At 40.1% G+C, this 22,624-nt stretch overlaps 1 protein-coding gene across 6 annotated transcripts in view; it reads right to left on the reverse strand.

The window, feature by feature from the left end:
• Positions 1-705: 705 nt before the first annotated feature.
• GRM5 (glutamate metabotropic receptor 5) overlaps positions 706-22,624 on the reverse strand; it is a 553,359-nt gene continuing 531,440 nt past the window's right edge. The window contains exons 8-10 of one of the 6 annotated variants that reach the window (XM_064288814.1): positions 19,629-19,724; positions 1,820-1,934; positions 706-1,249 (exon numbers count right to left, since the gene is read on the reverse strand). In XM_064288814.1, the coding sequence (XP_064144884.1) occupies positions 1,034-1,249; positions 1,820-1,934; positions 19,629-19,724 (427 nt within the window). In that variant the 3' untranslated portion in view covers positions 706-1,033. Of the gene's footprint in view, positions 1,935-19,628; positions 19,725-22,624 lie in introns of all 6 variants that reach the window. The other 5 variants (XM_064288813.1, XM_064288816.1, XM_010598219.2 and 2 more) reach the window with 5 other exon arrangements.

Consider the following 22,624-nt stretch of genomic DNA (forward strand, 5'->3'; position numbering starts at 1 on the left):
AACAGAGGAGTTCCCTTGTGCATCAGGTTCTCAAAAGAAAGAAATGAAGTAGCCCAAATGCAAACTTTAACATTTTAGCTGGCGATACTAACGGAACAGCATTCCTAAGGAGTGACCAAGTTTCATGAAGGAGATAGCCGGGCTGCAGCTCAAGAATTATTATTATAAAGAGAATTTCCAGCTACACGTAACGCACCCCAGTGAGGGAATTACAAAACAGTATTCCAGAAAAAAAATTTTTTTGCTACTCCAGTATTGATTGGCAACATGGTGAAATAGTCAAGAAATTTTCCACTGGTTTTCTTGGTTAATGGAGGTGAGTCTGAAATAACTAGGTGGAATCCCAGATGCAGGCTTTTGGAAGAGGATTTCACAATCAAATTGGAGAGGAAAGTCGCTGATAAAAGGCCTACTTACCCTAGCGCAGCACTCACTATCCAGTTGGTGTTATGCTCGGGACACACTCACAATAACGCCTTAGTAAACACCGGGCCCAAGTTACTACTTTTCAAAGTCTTTAAAGGAAAGAAAAAAAAAAAAAAAAGAAAGGTTGATGATTTGGTCCCAGATTTTGAGTTTGTTAGAAAATGTACATTCATGTTTGGTGAATCAAAGAATCTTCTGGGAAAAGAATTAAAGTAAACAAACAAAACTTTTTTTTTTTTTACAGTTGCTTATTAACTATGCCTTTTCCCTTCATTATGCCGTTTCGCACTCACTGCTTTCCTACAGCAAAACACTTGAGATGTAACTGTTTTAACACACTCCTTGTCAGCCCTCAAAATTATAAGCAGTGTTTCTTAAAAGCCCATGTTTTCTAAGGCCACTAGAAGAAAATCTGCCAAAAGATTTGTAGTTGTTATTGTCGGTTGTTGTTAAATAGCACTATTAATCTCTTGTTTCCATTACGGACGTACTTGGCATCTTCCGCCTCGGGTCTTAACCAGGTGACTATGCTTGTCCCTCTATTTGCGTGAACACCGGAGGTCTCGGCTCTCTGCACGTAGAACTGCGCACTGGTTTCCAAAGACATTCACAAGGATGAGGAGCTCTGAGTGTAATCTCTTATGATAAGTGTGTCATATTTGGGAGACGATGGGATACAGAGGGCCGACTCGGACACGGGCGAGTTGGGGGTTGTACTCCCCGAGTCCACCGAGTCTCTGAAGGGGGATGGCGGGGTGAGAGCCACCAACTCCTCCAAGTCCGGCTTGCCAGCTGCAGCAGCTTCGGGCCCGGCCGCAGGGGTCTCCCGGGCAGCGCCCCCGGCCGGCGGGGCCCCCACCGCAGGCTGCGCACCGCCCGTGACCTCGATGGCGGGCAGAGGCTGGATTTCAGCGAACGTGGTCATAGTCGTGGGCAGCTGGATCTCTTTGGGGATCAGGTAGGTGGAGCAGAGTGGAGTGCCCACGCCAGCGCCAGGAGCTGTGGTGGACAGCATCATGGAGTTGAGCTCGCTGATGTTGGCCGTGAAGCGGGTCACCACGCTGCTGATCTGCTCCATGAGCGAGCCCTGCGAGGAGCTGCTGCGCGCCGCGGGCTCCGAGTGCAGTGAGGGCACGTCGTCGTCTGTGCGGCTGGCCGAGCCAGCGCGGTGGCTCAGCGTGCTGATGGGCGACGGCGAGCGCGGCCGTGCGGGCGCCGGGAAGTGCTCCTCGGCCTCCGCCACATCATACAGCGCCTTGGGGCTGGCTTCTGGGGGCTCAGGCTCGCTAGGGCCGGCGCCCGAGCCGCCCGCACCGCCTGCGCCTGGGGCTGCGCCCGAGCTGCTCACGCCCAGGCCGCGGATCTCCGTGCTCTTGGGGAAGGGCTTGATGACAGCCGTTTGATTGGGGTTCTCTTTCTTGTTGATGTGAATGGACAGCCGCTGCCACAGGTGCTGTCCCCGGGTGCTTCTCTCATTCTGGGCCCATGTGACAGATTTTCCATTGGAGCTGTGGAGAGAAGGGAGATGAGAGGTGATTTAGAGAAGTCCCTAGGGCGCTTCGACATGGCTTCCTCAATGGTGGGTGTCTATGGGGCCTGGAGTGGGAAAGATTTTTCTTATTCTTTCAGGAATTAGGGCAGCAAAAGACACCATGGGAAACGACTGTGGAAGTGGTTTTTGTTTATTTGTTTTGTTTTGAGTTAAAAAAAATTTTAAAAATCTGGCCTGCAGTTTATCATTACTACGAAAGTATGTCAAAGGGGATATTAGTAATGACAAGGAAGTATTTCTGGGGATTCTGCAGTAGTTCTGAGTCTACAGCTGTTTGTGCTGCAAACATAGACGTGCAAGGGCTTGCAGTATGGTGACGGTGCAGAAATGCCGGGCACAGGGCAAGGGCTTCCTGAAGTTAGTTGCCTCTGAAGGGAAACATTAAATTTAAGACCTAGTAAACTCAACCAACTCAATCATCACAGGAGAGAGAAGGAGTAAGAAATTCAAGGGTTACCAGGAACTATAGAGTGGTTCCAGTTTGGCTTTTATTCTGTAGCCCAACGGTTGGTACATTTAACTAAGGATTTCTGTCTGAACTGACTTCGAACATGGGTTTACTTAGTTGGCTATCTGCTGGAAAAATACAAATTCAGCGAACACGTACACAAAATTTTAATCAATTAGAACTTTTCTACTTCACACAAATTCTCACGAATTTATTTTTAGGCCTAAAATTGTATAACAATTCCATGAAGGCAAGTGCTAGAATAAAAACCACACCTGTTGCAGCTAATTCCGTCACATAGTGACTCCATAGGATAGAGTAGAACTGCCCCATGGGGTTTCCGAGGAGCAGCTGGTGGAGTCAAACTGCCAATCTTTTGGTTTGCTTCTATAGCCCTTAACCACTGTGCCACCGGGGCTCCAGTGCTAGAATAGTGCTCTCATATCAGGGTCTTGCTAAATGTTGTCTGACCTACTCGATTGATTCCTTAGGGCCTATCATCCTCTTCCATTTCCCAAACAGTCTTTTTGGGTCTCTACCTCTGGGTCTGAAACCTGCTCTGATGAAGAGCAATGGGTGCTTAGGCCTCAGAACCTGACTGTGCCTTCCTTATCACTAAGAACTGACAAAGACTGAAACTGTAGAGGCTCTCTTAGGAACCTCACATATGGTCTGAGGATGTGGCCAGTAATTTGGGGATGTTACATGGAAAGACTCTGGTATGATTCCCCATTACAAAGGAATCCAAGATCCCTGTTAATGTTCACATAGCTCTGTTTTAGGCCCTGTGACTAACAAATAGTTTTGGGCAATCTGGAAACAAAGGCTTTGGAAAACCCATTTTTATCATCTCAGCCAGTGGTCATAAACCTTAATTGCGTAGAAGACTTACCTAGGACATTTGTCAAAGATCTCAGCCTGCCGCCAGGCCCCAGGAGATCCTGATTAAGTCTCTGGAATGAGTTCCAAGAATCTATTTTTTTAGAAACATTGTGTCCCTTCCCCCCAAAGTGATTCTGAAGCAGGTGTTTCACAAGCCATAGACTGAGAAACTCTAACAAGAAGCTGTCCTTTCTCTCTGAGTTCCCATCGATCTCTTGGCTCTTTGCTGGGGAGCTGGCCTTTTTGCCAGGAGCTTGAACCCCATTTGAAACCCATCTGCCTTGGGGTTGCCTGGCTGCAATTGCCAGGTCCACTCTGCCTGTGACACCAGTTCCCTTGATAAAAGACCACTGTTTCTACAGCCCCTTTAACAACATGCTACTTGACTCCCATACTGCTTGCCATTCCTTCATCTGTCTCAATCCACTTTGTGGTTTTCCTTTCTCTGCTCCTTCCTCTTAAGTCTCATTTCACTTAATCTACCTAATATATTGCAAACTGGCGATCTCCAGTTTTCTGGAATGTGAGATTTCCCTCCACTTGCTGCAAAGAGTGAGTCATTTCTGGGTTTGAAGGCTAGGATACATCCATAGTAGTTTAAGGGTACTGACAACCTGTGGACTTTCTTTCCAATAGAGTTTCAGGGTTTGGTTTTTCTGTTTTATACATCATCTTGATCTGCAGCCTTTTAACTTTTCAGCATGTTACTTTGCTCCTTCCCAGATGTCCACTAACTTCTGGCACAGATTATTTACTTTTTAATTATTTTTATTGTGCTTTAAGTGAAAGTTTACAATTCAAGTCAGTTTCTTGTATAAAGACTTATGCGCACATTGTTATGTGACCCAAGCTGGTCTCCCTACAATGTGACATCACACTTCAACTCTCCACCCTGTATTTCCCGTGTCCATTCAACCAGCTCCTGTCCCCCTCTGCCTTCTCATTTCGCCCCTAGACAGGAGCTGCCCACATAGTCTCATGTGTCTACTTGAGCTAAGAAGCACACTCCTCACCAGTATCATTTTATGTCTTATAGTCCAGTCTAATATTTGTCTGAAAGTTGGCTTCGAGAATTGTTTTAGTTTTGGGCTAACAGAGAGTTCAGGGGCCATGACCTCTGGGGTCCCTCCAGTATCAGTCAGACCGTTAAGTCTGGGCTTTTTACTAGATTTTGAGGTCTGCGTCCCATTTTTCTCCTGCTCCATCAGGGATTCTCTGTTGTGTTCCCTGACAGAGCAGTCATTGGTGGTAGCTGGGCACCATCTAGTTCTTCTGGTCTCAGGCTGATGGAGTCTCTGGTTTATGTAACCCTTTCTTTCTCTTGGGTTCGTATTTTCCTTCTGTCTTTGGAGTTCTTCATTTTCCTTTGGCACAGATTATTAATTGGGTTGGATTGGGAGTTGCCAACTACTCCCTTTCTCTTCTACTAGGAGGATAATAAACAGACAACTGGTAAAGGAGCAATTAGGCTTTCAGGTCACTGAGGCCCTTTTAATACAAAGCATGTGCTAGAAACTAGAACAGCTGGATTTATCCTACTAAGCTTTATTAAGTTCTTGCTCCCAGCCTAGAGGGCCAGGAGATTTTGCAAACACTTGCTTTTTCAAGTCTTTCTCGAATGTCTTTAACTTATTTTGATGAAACATAACTTTGGGTATTAGCAATAACAATCTTTGAAATCACATGTAGTCAAACACAAAAACATGATAACTGATTGAAAAACCTTTGGATGAACACGTGAGAAAAAAGCTATCCTGAGCAACCAATTCTACACAAATTACTGACTTCTTTCCTGGGCATGCCTTTGGTCACAGGGTCCACAGGGGGAGTGAGAGCACTGAGGCCATCTGGATAACACTGGAAATGGGCAGAGGAGACATGAGAGAAATGGAGGCCAAATCTCAACACATCATTTCATTCCTTGGGTCATGAAAGATTTTCTCCCCAATGTGTGAATAGGAGCTCTTGGGGGTGGGGAGATGGAGGACTGACCAATGACTGCCTACTTATTAGTAGAACGTAAGAACTATGAAGATAGGGACCTTATCTATCTTGTTCCATGGCACACAGCAGGATCTTAATAAGCATTTGATGGGTGAATAAGATTCTTAAAATAATAGGGCCACATGTGTGTCCTGGAAAAGGCACTGCATAATGAATCCTAAAGCCTGGATTCTAATTCTGGGTCTGCCATCCTGTATATATGGAAAAGAGCAATCTTTAAGCGTCCATAAAAAGAAACAGTATTTCATTTGGTCAAGATTGCTGTGAGGATTAAATGAGATAATGTAAGTAATAGGGTCTGGTAAGGAAAATGTGCCTGAGGATGTTAGGTTTTGCATTCCAAATGAATACTAAGTCTCAGAAGATTAAAAACAATGTACTTAAGTGCTATTTTGAGCTCTGGTTTAAGGAAGAGAGAAATCAGTGCAAAGTAAAGACAAAATTTTCCTGGCTGTTCCTCCTCTATCTGACCAGCTGTCACAAATATTGGAGTTTCCTAAGGTTTCACCTGTGGGCTATCTTTTTTACCCTAAATGCTTTCCTTAGGTGAAGGAGAATTCCACATTATTCCTCTTCCTAAGATGTTCTTTCATTGTTTTCCCTCCATTCTTCTATCTCCTTATATGCTTCACCAGTTGTTAATCATTTTTGTTTGTTTTTAGGTTTTATTTTGTCTCTTCTTGAAAGAAGCTTTCCTGACTCCCTCCACACACCTGACTAGGTTAGATTCCCAAACATCCTGCATTTGGCACATACAACTCTTTGCTGTATGTCTTCCTCATTTGCTGAATAGATTGCCATGTAGGCAAAGACAGAGTTTGAGTTTCTTGTGATAGCTGTAATACCCACTGTATTGCCTAGAACACATTAAGTGTTCAATAATATTTTTGAGCCAAATTTTATACTTATTTTCCTGTTAACATTAAGTTATAAAAATAATTCAATAACAATGAAATTCTATTTCTTTGGGTCAATATACTTTTTATATAAACCTTTTAATCAGAAGGACTGAGTGTATACAGATAAAATGTATTTCATTAACTAAAAAAAAAAATACAGTTCTTGATATCTACGATGGAAAATCACAAAGGGAATGTTCCTTATATATATTTTTTTAATTCATACATATCTGTTTTAGTGAAACTTGTCAGTGATGAAAGCTTACCAGGGCAGTATATTGGTGGAAAGGAGAAAAGACGTAGAATCTGTATCCAAAATTTGTCCCTTATTTGCTAAGTGACTTGGGTAAATTATCCAATATATTTGGGGTACTTTATAAAGCATAGCAGTCCTGCTAATGCAAAGGGTTATTCATCATCATCCAAACCTTCCATTAATTGAGGCAAAGTATTGTATTTGTGATTTTTGTGGAAACTGTTTTCTCATAAAGCATCAGAATTATAAGTTTGTCCTGGGGGCTTGAGGTAAGAAAAAGGAAAGAGAATTTTTCCCTACCTCTCTGTATAGCACTTCACTCCCCTCCACTGAGTGTCTTGGGCTTTAGAAAGGAGGAGGAGGAGGAAAGAAGAAAAGAGGAAGGAGGAACTGGGTACTTGGTAAGGGGGGTTGGGGAGGGAACTGGCTGAGAGAAACTACTTGTTCTTCTCCAGGCACTGATTAATCCTTTTGGAAAATGTAACAGTGTTCTCTCTTTTATGATGATTTGTTCTTTATTTCTGGGTAAAAAAAAAAAGCAACATTTCAATAGCATTATTTGAGGATTAGGATTTTTGTTCGTTTGTGTTTTTACATTTTGGTTCTACCAGAAAGACACCTTCGAACTTTAATCTTAGAAATTTTATTCTCCTTTTTCTTTCTTTCCATATGAGTCACTTAATAAATAACTTATTTCAAGCAGGCTCTCTTTTGTTACAGGCTTACTGGCACTTTCACAATGTGCAAAGTTTTGGGGGCATCAGAATAAACAAATATACCCTCTGAGAATTAACAAATGCTTCTTATGAAAAAAAAAAATCTTCATTACTAAGCCTCTTTGTTTGTGATTGTGAGTTTAGGGGTAACTAGGACTCGATGGCACTGGGTCTGGGTTGGGAGGAGAGAGGTGTACTGGGATTATCAGCTTCCCAATAAGAACAGAATTTTAAGAATTAAAATATTTGAAATACCACTGGTGAATATGCCTGTGGAGCAATGCCAGAAAATATTAGGTCAATGAAAGGGTCTCAAGAAAGCAGAAAACTTGCAAATTCATTTTCTTAAAGTTTTTATGAGTATACTTTCCATACTTTGTTATTTATTACAATGTATGGCAATAACACTTTAAAAGGAAATACTGAGAACTTGAATATTGTTTACATTCAAAAATTCCAGATTAGGTTGAAGAGTTTCTTTTTGAGCCTTCTCTAAAACCTTATGTCTTGATTTTGAAAATTACTCTAAGAAGCACATCAGAATATATGAGACAATGGCAAAACCATCTGACTAGCTATCTCACTGAGGAAAAATTTAAATAGCCATGATGATGTGTGAGTTGGCTAGAGAAAAGCATTTGAGTGAATGAAAATGAATTCAAGGACTAAATTATCTAAAACAGATACAATAATCAAAACAAAACCATTTTACATCTGTGTAGTATATGATGAAGCACTCTTAGGAGCACCCTGATTTTCAAAGATAGGACCGATGCCGTTACAGGGACCTCCTGCTTTTTGGAAGTTTGATTTATGGAAGACATACATTACTACCTGTTTTCGCTGACTTAAATTTGCAGAGGCTTTTCGCTTTTACGAAAAAAGGGGAAAAGCAAAAATAGCGTTTAGCAGGAGAGTCACACCCATTCTCAGTCTTCCTGAGCAAGCAAGACGCTTGGTAAAATGTGTTTGTCAGTGCATACACTAGCCATTTTACATAGCGGCTTCACAAGTTCCTACTTTCAGATTCCTCTGCTCTTATTGAAGTAGCCAGCCACATCCAACCAAATGCCTGGTGTCGTATAAATGCACCGTGCATCGCGAGGTACCGGTCTCCGCTTTTTGTCTCCTGTGCGTTTCTCTAACTGTAGGGACAGTTAATGTAAATCCCGCTCTTCTGTGGGATTGGCATCCTAGCCCTTCAACCCAGCCCCCTGTGCCATTGTTAGCCTGGCTACTGGGGCCGCCATCTTGGCCACCACCACCTCTCAGCCTTCCGGTGTGCTGGCGGTCTTCCCAATTCTGAGAAGTGGAACTACAATGTGCATATATTATTTCTGCTTTATATGGACTGTGTATTTGTCTTATCATTCTTGTTTTTACTATATGTTAGTGTCATTTTAGGTTTTATGTGTTATTTGGTATGTTATTTTTTGGGTCTGGGAATGCTCAAAGATTTTTCCCATATAAATTAATGGCAGTTGCTTCTTCACTTACACCATTTAAGCTTACGAAAGGTTTCCCCAGGAATGCTGTACTTTCGGATAGCAGGGGGGGCCTATATCCCCGTTTCAAAGATGAGAAAACTAAGGCTCAGTCAGATTAAGGTGGTTTTCCCAAGATCACATAGCAAATGGAAAACTGGGACTAGTACCATCTCATAATTTCTAATTCCAATTTCCATGGCATCACATTGTCTCTATTTTCTGTGAAGTGAGTGCTGCTTATTCCAAGGAGGAGGAGCCTCACATGGTATCTGGGTTAAAATCTTAATATATTTTAACTAGATAAATTAGCCTTTGACTTATCTTCTCTCTCACTTATCCTATGTTTCTGTACTTCCTAATTATGTAAGTTACAGTCTCAAAAGATCACCCTGTATCTGTCTTTAGTTTTTAACTCAAATGGCACAGGTCGATTGAGCACCCACATTTATCAGGGATAGTGATTGGATGCTCTGATGATGAAGATACTTGAAGCCTAAAACCATACAGATTAATATAACAGTTCACTCAGCCCTTTTTTCATATTATGATGTAATAAAAGACAGTTTGTCCTTTGTGAAGCACAGTCAATTCCTATCCTGATAGTGGTAATTCTCTTTTGACTTATTTTGGAAAATCAGTAAATGCGAATGGTGTAATTGCAGGGATAACCTTAAATTTTCACTACTTTGAAAATTTTGGTGTTTCAGTATTGGTAACAAATCATATGTGAAAATCTTCATAAATGATTGCAACTCATTATTTTTTGATACTATGGTTGAGAGTTATTGACGTAGAGATTCTTGATGTATGATCATCCAAACCAACCAAACCCGTTGCCATCAAGTGCATACCAACTTGTAGCGACCCTATAGGACAGAGTAGAACTGCACCATAGAGTTTCCAAGGAGCACCTGGTGGATTCAAACTGCTGACCTTCTGGTTAGCAGCTATAGCTCTTAACCACCAGGGTATATGATCAAAGAGGGTAAAATTGAATTCAGTTTAAAGGTAACAGTTTGCATTATTTACAGCATTTTGAAGGAAAAGAGTAGTTTTTCCTTTCTCTGAGGCTTTGAAAGGAGGAAACTAATAGGCAGGTGGAAAGGGGCTAAGGGAAAGGAGGGTGAGGAAGGGTGATGGCAGCTTGGGAACAAGGAGTCAGTTCACTGGGATTATGTAAGGTACAGACCACCTTCAGGAATTGGTAGATTGGGGTACAATACAAAAATAGAGTGGTAGGCATTGACCTACATGAAGGAAAGCAGTGACAGAAGTTCAGAAATCTACAAAGAATTTTAAAGAAATAACCTGTAGCCCAGTTTGATTGTGTGAGGATGGAGTAGAAGTTAAGGCCTCAGATGTTTGAGTTTGCCTCTTTTTTTCTGCTGTAAAATTCTTCCTGGCCACCCCTGGCTTAGAAGGATCTTCTTCTCCTTTCTTTGCTGTCTGACTAACTCATCAGCAATTAACTTCTTATCAGTGTCTGGAACAAATAGGTGACCTAATACGTTAGGACAGAGTGGTGGTCAAATTTTTAGATACATATGTAATTTACATGCTTGATCAGTAAATGAATGAATGAATAATTACTCATGGCTTCTATGTTATTCAACTATAAAAATTATGTATTGTGATTTAATATTTTACGTGTTTGGTCTTCTGTCTCCAGCTCAACCAAAACAAGCCTCATCTGTTGACCTTAACCTTGGACTGGCCCCAGTCATTGTTCTTCTTCAGGAAGATGTTAAGTTTTAATTAACATTTGTAGATGTAATTAATCTTTTAGACAATGAGGAAAGCTCTGGCCTTTCAGTTAGCAGCCAAGCACATTAGCCATTGCACCACCCATGGACTCCCTCGACAGCAACAGGAAGCTTCTTCAAGGTGTTGCTTATCCATTCAGGGTGTGTTATTTAAGTATTTAATGGTGTCCCCATTACTGCTACCCCCCCACCCCACTCTTGTAGAGGAAGCATTTAATAAAGTAGGATATAATACAGGAACGTGTGCCAAGCATAGGCATTTTGTTGGGTCATCACAGAGTTTTCTTTCTCAAACTAAGTTGTTTTTTTTTTTTTTTTTTACCTGTAGCTTAGTTTACCTGGGCTCAAGCCTCAAAACTGAATGACTCCTTATACCTGAGTTTTAAGCTCCAGGTTGTAGTTGATGTGCTCTGACTAAAGATAGAAGGAGTTTTTCTTTTCTTTTTTGCCAAAATAGGAAATGCTTTCTTCCCGTAGCCACCTTTCGATTTTAGGTTAAGTACCTCAGCTAAAGCTTGTAACTTAGATGTATGAAGAACACCTTAGTTTTGAGGCTTGAACCCTTGTTGGAGATCCACCACCAACATGCTTCTTACCTGTAGCAGGTTCCTGGTTTAAGGAGGTGATTTTTCTTGATTATATTTTCTTACTGGATAAAATGGGCACATATTGCAGATATAAGGCAGTAAATCAGTTTCAGTTCTGCCCCCTTTGGGATGCATACGATACTTAAGACTGTACCCCTGCACTATTAAAATGGCTTCTTAAACCTATTCAGTGCACCACTGTTCTGCTCATGTCAGTCTTCTTGGTTTCTCACCAACCACAGAGACCTCTCCTTTCTCTCAATCCTTACAAAATCACTTGTTGTCATTGAGTGCCGTTGAGTCAATTTCGACCCCATAGTGACCATAGTTCACAGTAGAACTGCCCAATAGGGTTTTCTAGGCTGTAATCTTTATGGGAGCGGGTCACCAGGTCTTTCTCCCAACAAGCAGCTGGGTGGTTTCAAACCACCAATCTTTTGGTTAACAGCCAAGTGCTTAACTGTTGCAGAGTTCTTGATTAATTTTTTTCACTTGCAGTACTCTTTCTTGTGCTTATTTGTCTGATCTCCCCATTCTTTTAAAATATTTGTGTATATGTGTTTTCAAATACACATTATTATTAATTCATCAAAAACTATGCTAAGCAGTTGAAAACATCACGCTCATCTTACAGACTATGAAACCGAGTTTTAGAGAAGTTCAAGGACTTCTGTGCACAAAAGTAGAAAATACTGAAGCTGTCAAATCCTATATATATGTTACCAAAGCTCATGACTTCCCATGGCTTACCGGTTCTAAGAGTAGGGCATACAGAGTAATATAAAATCATGGTCTCTGCTCTGAAGACACATGGAGTATAGTGGCAAAATATTGTTAAATGTAGAAACCCATTTCAAACTTCTTTGAATTCTGAATACGGAGCGTAGTGCCTTAATGCTTAATAAGGGATGTATAAACATTGTGTGTGTGCGTGTATTTTAATTTAAAGGATCCTTGTGTGGAAGAATCAGTTCAAAATGACTCCTGGAGCATAGATTTAAATGGAATAATTCATTCAACATTTAGCTTTACTGAATTGCTTACGCCCATATTTCAGTGTTACCCAACTAATAGGAATATGGAAACCCTGGTGGTATAGTGGTTCAGTGCTATGGCTGCTAACCAAAAGGTCGGCAGTTCGAATCCACCAGGCACTCCTTTGAAACACTATGGGGCAGTTCTACTCTGTCCAATAGGGTCACAATGAGTTGAAATCAACTGGACGGCAACGGGTTTTTTTTTTTTTTGATAGTAGGAATATGGCAATAAGATTAGGTGGATACTATGGTGAGATTTTACCCACATCTTGAAGTGCGACTAAAATGAGAAAGTATCCTCCTATAATTTACTTCCTTCTCTGGAGCTTAAGAGTTTGGATTTGATGATTGTTCCCCTTTTTATTTGGCATTTGTTATATCGGAAACTATTTTATTTTTTTCTTCCTTTTTACAACAAATCAAGCTGTCAAATCTGTTGTCTCAAAAACATTTGTATTTGCATATAACCGCTAAAGTATCTATAAAAATGGATTGTGTGTGTGTATTATTATATATTTAACAGGCAAGGCTAGCAGCCTTCCAAAAAGGCTTTGACCAGCTCTTCCTTTAAAAACTAGAATAAAAAAGGGTGTTAGAGAAGAAGAAGATTGAACAGAAACTGAGATGACAGTTATGACATCCAAGTGTTCTTATTACCGTTTATTATACTTTCCACAGACTGAAGAGAAGACTGTGCAGATCTAGTAACATACTCACAGTAGTTAATGATTCTTTTGAAAAAAACTAAGCAGAAGGAATTAGGAATTTGGGTTGTATCTGTGGCACTTAATGAAGCTAGTTATGTCTGTTCAAATCCCTTTGAGTTTTATTGGTTTTACAAAAGACTTCCCTGGGAAATTGCTTGTAATAAGATTTCAAGGATTATTATAAGCTACTCTGAATATATAATTTTGTTCTTTTAAATAAAATTTTTCATCATTTCTTTAATTATTTTTATAAAGTTAATTGGCAACCAGTATAGAAAGGAAGAATGGCAATAGATGGCTCATGAATAGATGGTACCAGGGTCAAATAAGTTAAATAAAATTAAACTTATTTCTGTTTAATATCTGTAGGATTAAACTTCTCAAAGCCTTTATATGTTAACATTCATGGAGAATCTCTAAGAAAGAGATACAGCATATAGTGTCTGCTAGATTATTATCAGAGGAGCCCTGGTGGTACAGTTGTTAAGAGCTTGGCTGCTAACCAAAATGATGGACGATTTGAACCCACCAGCCACTCCATGGGAGAAAGACATGGAAATCTGCTTCCGTACTGAGAAGCCCTGTTGGGCAGTTCTACTCTGTCCTACAGGGTCACTGTGGGTCAGAATTGACTTGATGGCAGTGGGTTTTTAGTGTCATCCCAAACCTCATCCCTATCTTTTTTTTTTTTTTTTCTTGCCATGGACCGTCTCTTGAACCTGGTTTAGTGTTCCTCATATTGTAGTTTGTGAATTTTTCTTCAGGTATTCTTGAAACCTAACCTCGTAACTGTAGATCATGTTGCTTTCGCCCCTCTCTTTCCAAATCTAGGCCTTAGTATTATCTTGATCACAGGTCGAACAACTTAATGCACCTTTTGTTCTAGCAGGTTCCATCTGAAGTGAGTTTTATTTATTAAGATTGTCCGTTCCTTTAGGGTAGAGATGGTCTTCAAAAGTACTAAATACTTCATGGTTCTTAAAACAGTGTCACATACATACAGCCACATTGATTGATTGGTTGATTGAATCAATAGAGCCAGAGCACTCGAGTACTGAGGGTGTAAAGTGAACAAGATATGGTCTTTTCCCTCAGAAACCTCAAGCTTAGTGAGAAGACACAGGCAACTGATAATATGCAGTAGCAGACATAAACAAAATATTTCAAAATTATGAGGGACTGAAAGAATAAAAAAAGAATAAGATAGACTAAATGATAATTAGAAAGGCTTCAAAGAAGAGCTCACATTTGAGTTGGGTTTTGAAAACTGAGTAGGAGTTTTCAAAAACCAACTCAGTGGAACAGTAATGGGGCTTGGAGAAAATGACTAGAAGGAGAAAGGAATGGTAATTGTGTTACAAACACACCATGTGTTAAGATGTGGCATCGAAGAAAGGAGTGTGTTTGGTGAATAGTAAGGAATTTGGGATGTCTGGAGAAGAGAACATGTGCTGAAACAGAGAATAAAGGTCAAAAAGGTTTAAGTTAGGGTTAGGTTGTGAAGGACCTTGGATTCTCAGAGAGTGTGTTTGGCTTTTATCCTGGGTGGCAGATATCATAGTGGTTAGAGTGTGAATTCCAGAGTCAGACTGATTAACTCTCCAATCTGGGCTTTAACATTTACTTTTTCCTAAGATGAAATAAGAGATCTTACAGATAAATCACTTAAAACAGTGTCTGGCTTGTGTAAGCACCCAATAAATTTTGGCTGCTTTTACAGGTAACTATGAGAGAACATGAAATACAGTGCAGGAAATTATATCATTGAATTTGTTATTAGATATCATTTTATTTTTTCAGAATTGATTTCTGAGAAAACAGCCATTATAGCAGGGTGGAGAATAAAACAGAAGACGAAATGGACCTTGTAAACTGAGTAACGTTGGGTAATAGTAACTGAAATTTATTGAGTGCTTGCTGTGTGCTAGGCAGTGTGCTAAGGTGCCATTCTTGCATTATCTCATTTAATCCTCACACTGACATAATAAGCAAAGTGCTCTATTTTCATCCTCATTTCATAGAAAATGGAGATTAGAGAGGTAAAATGACAGTCCAAGGTCACACCCTGGGCAGAGTCAGAGCCAGGATTTAAGATTTTAGTTTTTCTGAATGTTGTCTAAAGTACTCTTATGTAAACCATTTAATCCCTAATAATACTAATAATTACTTTGTTAATTTATTTAATGTCCTTCAACCTCATTGTCCTCATCTGTGTAAAATGGAAGTAAAAAAATTTTTCCTTATGATATTCTTGGGAGAATTTAATGCATAATATATGTGAAGGGATTATTCATAATGTCATACATAGTTATAGTAATGTTAATTATTAGTATTTTAGAACATCCCTAAATATAAATAAGAACATGAATCTGGAATTGACCTTGGGGAGGAATGAAGAGAGAACTACTACAGAAGTCCTAATTTATTACCGAGCAACTAGCTGTTTTCTACTATACTGGGAAGGCAGAACCTTTCTCTTCCATGGACCCTGAGTTTTATGTAACTGTATGTTGCCCTTCCTGAGCACTCAATTAAGATTATTGTTTAATTTTTACTACTCTTAATTCTATTTCACTAGCATCATTTATGATAATCAAATAAAGAGGTAATCTGAGGCATAGATAAACTGGTTGTCCTATGAAAGAGGGGTTCTGTACTACATTGCAATTATCTATTTTTCTGATTTTCTTCCCCATTAGACTACATGTTTTCAAGAGCACTACAAAAAACACATTGCCATCAAGTCAATTCCAACTCAGAGGATTCCTATAGGACAGAGTAGAATGGCCCGATAGGGTTTCCAAGGAGCACCTGGTGGATTCAAACTGCCGACCTTTTGATTAGCAGCTGTAGCTCTCATCTACTATGCCGCAAGGGTTGCTTCAAGAGCGCTAATCATGTCTTATTCATCCATTTATATCCAGGGTCTAGTAAGTTCTTGGCTCATAGTAGATACTTAATGAATGAATGTTACATGAAAGAACGAATGAATGAAAGGTAAAACAATCCTAACACAGACATGACACTTTGGAGCTATCTTTCAAATCTTGAGATACTGTTAAATTTAGTATTGACTATTATGACATCACTGTTACCAGAATTTCTAAGGCTTTATTAAATATTTATACCTATTAAACATAGATCCTGCATCTACTACGTGAAAATCAACTTTTGGATCATTAATAATTCGGTAACTGATATCATCAAATATCAACAATAAAAATAACCCCTTTCCACCCTTCTTTCTTCTAGCACTGCAGGGAGCTATAGCTCCATTTATTACATTTGACTAACACAGCCCTTTCTCAGGGAGAGACTTGGAGACTCAGAACATCTAGTCCTCTACTTCATGGGGTACAACATGAGCACATTACAACACAGACTCCAATGAGTACGCTGATGAAAGGTCCCTACTGAGACATTAGGAGATAGTAACATTCATCGGTGCAGTTTTAGCCATTCCTGAGGTTAGACCCTCTCCGTATGAACTCACACAGTAACAGCGTTAGAGAACTTCTGGCTCTTAGAGCACCTGTCTGTTTAGGACTCTCACTTCTCCTGCAATCAGGAGGACTCTGTGCTGAAACACTCTTAGGCTGTCCACTGTGAAAATATGACAAGATGACAAGTTATCCTATATTCAGACAGAAGGGGGGAAAAAAAACTGTTCACAGAAGGGAACACAGCAATGTAGTATTTCAAGAAGCTAGAGTGTCAGGGATACATACAATTCTCTCATTCCTTTCCAGCTGTAGGGCTGGAAGGTGGAGGGAGGAATGAGGAAGTGTCTCTAAATTCTTGCCAGTCTTAGAGATCAAGATAATAGTGTTCTGCTGTGCTATTACTGCATGCATTGTAAAACTCTCTTTCTCCCTAAAAGGCATCTTGGCTCTGGGAGAATCACATGAGACATGAATTCATAGAACCCAGCCCATTCCACAGTTTTATTACCGAAAACATGGACAAAGGAGAAGCAGGGTTATACTCCTGGTTTTTTGTGGTTGTTTGAGCTTCCCTTAGTGCTTCCCTGGGACTCGTTGTTTGGCAGTGGGCACAGAACTAGCCCAGATGTTGCAAGAGTAAATGGCAACATGGGGCCCTTATGATGCTTGACTATGGCTCTGGGAAGCAGCTGGGGGAAGGGAGTAGGAATGGATGAGAAAGAGGTTTTTTACCAGCTGATACTAATAGGACCTATAAAAGTCTCACATACATATTATCTTTTCCCTGTCCTTCCATTCAATTCCAGAGTAAGCAAAGTGGGATCGATTACTGCTACAACTCCTTCCTTAGGAATGGCTTACACGAAAGTTGTCTCCTCTTTGCCATCTTTTCCCTTAATGCTTATATTAAATTTATTTCTCCTGGATAAATGTCAGTGTGCATGTGCGTGTGCATGTGCATGTTTATGTGAACAAATAAGAAGGTGGACAAGAAGATACAAAGGCCTCAGGAATTTTGGGTTCTCCCTTAATGTGCCTCTAGACTCTTTCCACTCCCTAAGGGAAAGTTCTCTTAGAGCTCTGAAGGATTCCCTACCATACTCTTTGTCAGTTTTTCTTTAAGGCTACAGAAATGAGAAGGAAGAGAAAGTAAAAAAAAAAAAGACCATTTGTTCCCAATGTTTCTGTGGGTATGTGGAGCTGAGGTGGTTACTCAATCAGAATCGTTCTTACTACAGAATACACTGTTTGCCTCTGTCCCACCAGGACATATCAATGTAATAAGCCTTACTGTGACTATGGTTCTATCCAAACAAATGAGGAAACAAAAAGCGAAAGATATGTTGCCACCCCAGTAAAGCTCAGTCCTAGAGAAAACTGGGCCATTCCCAGATGGACACATTTGCTTCTTAAGGGGCTACCTCTGCAGATTTGGATCTTACAAAAAGAAGGTTGGTCTGTTTGATCCAGGGTCCCCTAACCCTCTTTGTCCCACCTTCTTCCTCACCCTCTTCACTCCCATATTCTCACTCAAGCCAGTATTAGACAAATTTAATCCCTAGGCTATTCAGATCTGAGTTCCCAGGGTTGAATAAACAGTCCCAAGAACAGTGGATGGAAAAATTGAAATCTAATGCTTGGTATGAACAGGTCCATGTCCTCTCCTAGGCAATTGGATTGTTACAAAATACCACGTTATGAACTGACAAAATTGAAATGACCCTAGGAATCTTGTTAAACTAGGCTGTATGCCCAAAGATTTAGCTTCAGTAAATTTGATAGGCAGCCAGGTTTGTTATGTTGGGGAACTCCAGTTCTAGACAATTGACTCAAATCAGAAGTCATTCTGGACAGAGCCCTTGGGCTTTCATTTGATGCAGCCACTTCCACATTGTCCAGCCAACTTTGATGCCTTGTGCCTGATTTTCAAGGACAGAAGTTGTGCCACTGTGTAATACCTAAGTGGAAGGAAACCAGGAGTCCCAGTAACAGTCTGTTAAATTATTCTCACAAACTGATACATTGAGACTCTTCTTTCTGTCATACTACGATCCAAAAATAGCTGTATGAAGGGATCATGGACATAAGGCCACCAGATACATCTATGGGCACACTTATGTGACTATATATTTACACACAATTATATTTCTTTAGGAGCTATAGACAAAGTTAGCCAACCCCTTGGCCAGGCAGGACTTTAATGAATCACTGCTCAGGCTGTACACTGCACAGCTCTGGGAACCATTCTCACAGACTACAGTGTGAATGGTCCCTCTGCAGTTGTGCAATGCAATGATCCTTGGAAAAAGTGAGTCATTATATTAAAAACGAGAAGGAGCCCACCACTGAGGAAGCAAACACGATGTCTGGAGGTGAAAATTCAACAGAATTCAGCAAGATTATCTTCTTGCTATGCAGCTGGGTCACAAGCTCAGCTCTGAGCACATGCACACGTGTGTATGTACTCTACCTCCTGGACTTTCCCTTTCTCTGACCCAGGCTGATTTGCAAGAGCTTCCCTTCCACATCTCTGTACCAGAGATGGATTGAGAAATGCCATAACAAATGAGAGGTGGAGAGTTAGCTCATGGTGGGTGATCCTCCAACTCAAAGTTCCTCCAGAGTTCTGGAACTGTTTAAGGCCAGTCTTTGCAATCTTTATCTCCAGAGCCCTCTTCCTGAAACCCAATCCCAAGCAATAAAGCACGTTCATTTCATGCAACACGGCTCAGTTGATGCTTATAGCTCCAAACACCCCAGTTTACTGCGATTAACTCAGTTGGGGTTACCTAGCATGAAGAAACATGCACAGCGCAGCAACAAGGAGTGTTCAGACGAAACAGAAGGAAGTAAAGGAGCTGCAAAGCTAGAGGAGGATTAGCTTTCCCCATTTCAGTTCAAGAAAAGCTTCTTGCCTCTACAGTGCACTGGTTTGGCTGTGAGGTATTATAATCAAAGGAAGTCAGATAAATTCCCAGGCTTCTCTGGGATCAGGGGCCAGAGTCTTCCCTCAATTGCAGCCCTTTCCTTAAAATCAGTTCTAGGCCTTTGCATTTGTTTTATGAAATGATAGACTAGTCCTGTAAATTTCCACCAGTCTCTTCCACTTTGCAAACTCCGGAACCATTTGACCAATAAGTAAAAACCCAGGGGAGAACTGACTGAGAGCTAAGGCTTCAGACATGCAAAGCGCACGGCCCTGGAAAGACAGCAGCGTCTGGGACAGGAGGCTCCCGTCACTTCACATGAGAATGGCATGGGTTTTGCAAATCAAATATACACAGAAAACCAGTGGTGGCCGAGGTTGGACGTACTGTATGGAACGCGTAGTTTAGTGAGGACCTGGACCAGGGAGCCGCCTGTTCCTCTAGCTCACATACATTTATTTCACACCACCTCAGGCCACTCACGGTTTGCTTACCTGCTCATTGTTGCTCTCCCACCATTCCCCATACTCCCTTTGGGGGTGAAACATTCTATTTCCGACTTGTGCTGGGCCAGTCTCCTGTCTTTGTACCTGGTGAGCATGAACAAGGACAGGAGCAAACAGAAAGACGTAATTGTGTGCTTGACTGCCAGGCTGGGGAAGAGCCATGGCTGCAGAGAGGGCCACCCCATGCCAAAACAGGGGTTCCTGTGATATCTGTTAGGTGATTGTGATGTTATTTGTTAAGCCACATGTAGTCTACCCTTTACATTACCTATTAATCTGTTAATTTATCACACCCAATAAACAATGATAAACAGAATGTAATTCCTAGCATCTAAGAAATGGATGAATATCAATAAATGAGAATTTATTCAGTGCTTACTGTATGCCAGGCACTGTACTAGGACTTTACCTAAATTTAATCCTACCAACAGCCCATGGCAGAGGCTCTGTTATTATTTTCATTTTACAGAAGAGGAAACATAAGGTTTTAAGGGCTAAATAAATTGACCAAAGACACACAGAAAGTGGTGGGGCTGGGATTTGAACTCAGGGGGCTTAAGTCTAAAACCTACCTTTTTGACCATTATAAAGTATTCCATTAACAATTTTACAAAAAAAATCATTAATGGATCTTCACTGAGTGCTGCTATGCCTGAGTATTACATTAGATACTAAGGATACCAAAGAAAGAATGCATTTTCCTTCACTGTGAGAGGTTTACATAACTGTTAAGCTGAAGTTTGACCATCAGTATCGAACTGCCTAAATTGTGGAGGGTGGCTTATCAGACTTGGCAATGCCTTGTTCCTGGAAGGGATCAAAAGCTTCATCTAAAATAAAGTGTGAGATTCCCAACATTAATCTGCTTTTGGTATATCAAGACGAGCCCTTACATTTGAATGACAATTTTCAAAGCCAAAATGCTTTCACAGAAAATGTTTTACTTATCAGTTTAAGCCGGTGGGGTAAATAAAGTAGGCAGTGTTATCCACATTTGTGAAAGGAGGAAACCGTGATTTAACTCTCTTAACCAAAGTCACAAGTCAGTAGAGATTAACTGCAAATAGAGCCTGCAGGTAGTAAATCATCTTCCTTCTAAAACCGGGGCCACATCTTCCATGTTCCTGGTGTTCAATAGGCAAAGATAAAGTGAGTTACTAGCATATTTACTAGACCTCTTTACCCTTAAAATAGTCACATTAGTGTAGTTTCTTTTCCTGCTGTCTCAAAATTAATATAAAATACAACAAAATGAAAATAATCATTGGCTCTGAGGCACAGTACTCTCTCTCTTTTTTTTTTCTTCCCTTCTAAGATGTTAACAATATTTAATATTAGAGTAAAAATGGCTCATATCAAGCTAAATACATATAATAAGTTGATTTATTCAGTAGACATGAGTTGAGCATCTATTGAGCGCCAGGCAAAGGGCTTTGTATGAAGACAGAGAGAGAAGTCATCCACAGGTCCTGCCTCATAGAGTCTAGTTGGAGAAGGAAGGAAAGAAGGTAGCATGTACAGAAGTAACTTTAGGTCTAGGCCGTAAACAATAGAGGACAAAAACTGAAAGACTTTGTCAGAGGAGGTAAAGCATCAGAACAAATCAGACTAAGTAGCCTTTATTTCACCAAGAAGGCTGCTCTTTTGGAATGAATCCTTGTGAAGTACCAATCAAATCATCACATGATACTCCACACTTCAACAGAAATGTTTTCTGGCTTTTTTGTGATTTGGGTTGCATGACCAGAATACTGCTTTACAGCTTCATTTGATCAATAGAATTATTAATGGTCATTTAGTTCCTTACAAAGGGGGGGTACTTTAAGTATTTTTAAATATCTTCTTTTAGACTAGTTGCCAGTTAATCATTTAAATTTTTCATAGATAAGTCAGGGCACCTGTACTCTTCATGTTCATAAGCCTTTCTGTCTCGCTCTCTGTCTTACATACCACACTCTGCTGTGTGACCCCATTTATGAAACAAATCCTAAACTTCCCATCTTGTCAGAACTCAACCTCTCTTGGTAAAAGTTTTCACAAACAAAAAACTTACTCTGATAAAGCAAGACATATTCTAAATTTGGGGAAACTTCCAGTAGTTCTCATATTCAAAACAAGGTGAAAACGCCATTCGTACAGATTGGCAAGCTCATCTTTGCTTTCAGATGAGGCCCTTCTTGCCTGACTATAACTGTGTAATTATAGTTTATTATGTTTAACAGATACTTAAATACACCACATTTTCATTCTTTCACTTATTCATTATTCCATTCACCAGTACTATGCTCTTCAGAGTAACTAATAATACTTTAATAATCTCCACTGCAGATGTACAATTCTAATTTGGTTTATTTCAGAAATATGAACTGTGAATTACGAATAGTTTAAGATTTTTGTTATTTATAGTGTATATATTAAATAGTAATTAAAACAATTTAATTTTTAGAAAATTGTATCTTTTAGGCATACACGTACACACACGATATGCATGCTAGGCACTGTTGAAGTGCTTTATAAATATTAACTCATTTTTAAATAAAATGCTTAGTTTACTATAATATATCCAGAGCTATTTTATAACAGATATAATAATAATAACAACAGAATATTGAGTGCGCCAGGCTCTTTTATCCCCTATTCTTAAAACAATCCTACAAAAACAAAACCAAATCCTTTGCCATTGAGACAATTCCAACTCATAGCAACCTATAGGACGGAGTAGAGCTGCCCTGTGGGGTTTCCAAGAAGTGTCTGGTTTCTTTTGGTTAACAGCTGAGCTCCTAATCACTGTGCCACCAGGGCTCCAAATAGGTACTATTTCCCTCATTTTGAGGAGGTAGACATTGAGGTCCAGAGTGACCGTGAGCCCAAGTTCATATTGTTTGAGTGGGGAACCCAAATTAGAAATTGGCTTCTCTGATTCCAAACTCGTGTTATTTTCATTAAAATTCATTCTAAGTAATAATGTCCGTAATCTTAGAAAC

Source organism: Loxodonta africana, chromosome 7, assembly GCF_030014295.1.
Source record: "Loxodonta africana isolate mLoxAfr1 chromosome 7, mLoxAfr1.hap2, whole genome shotgun sequence".
Lineage (NCBI taxonomy): Eukaryota > Metazoa > Chordata > Mammalia > Proboscidea > Elephantidae > Loxodonta > Loxodonta africana.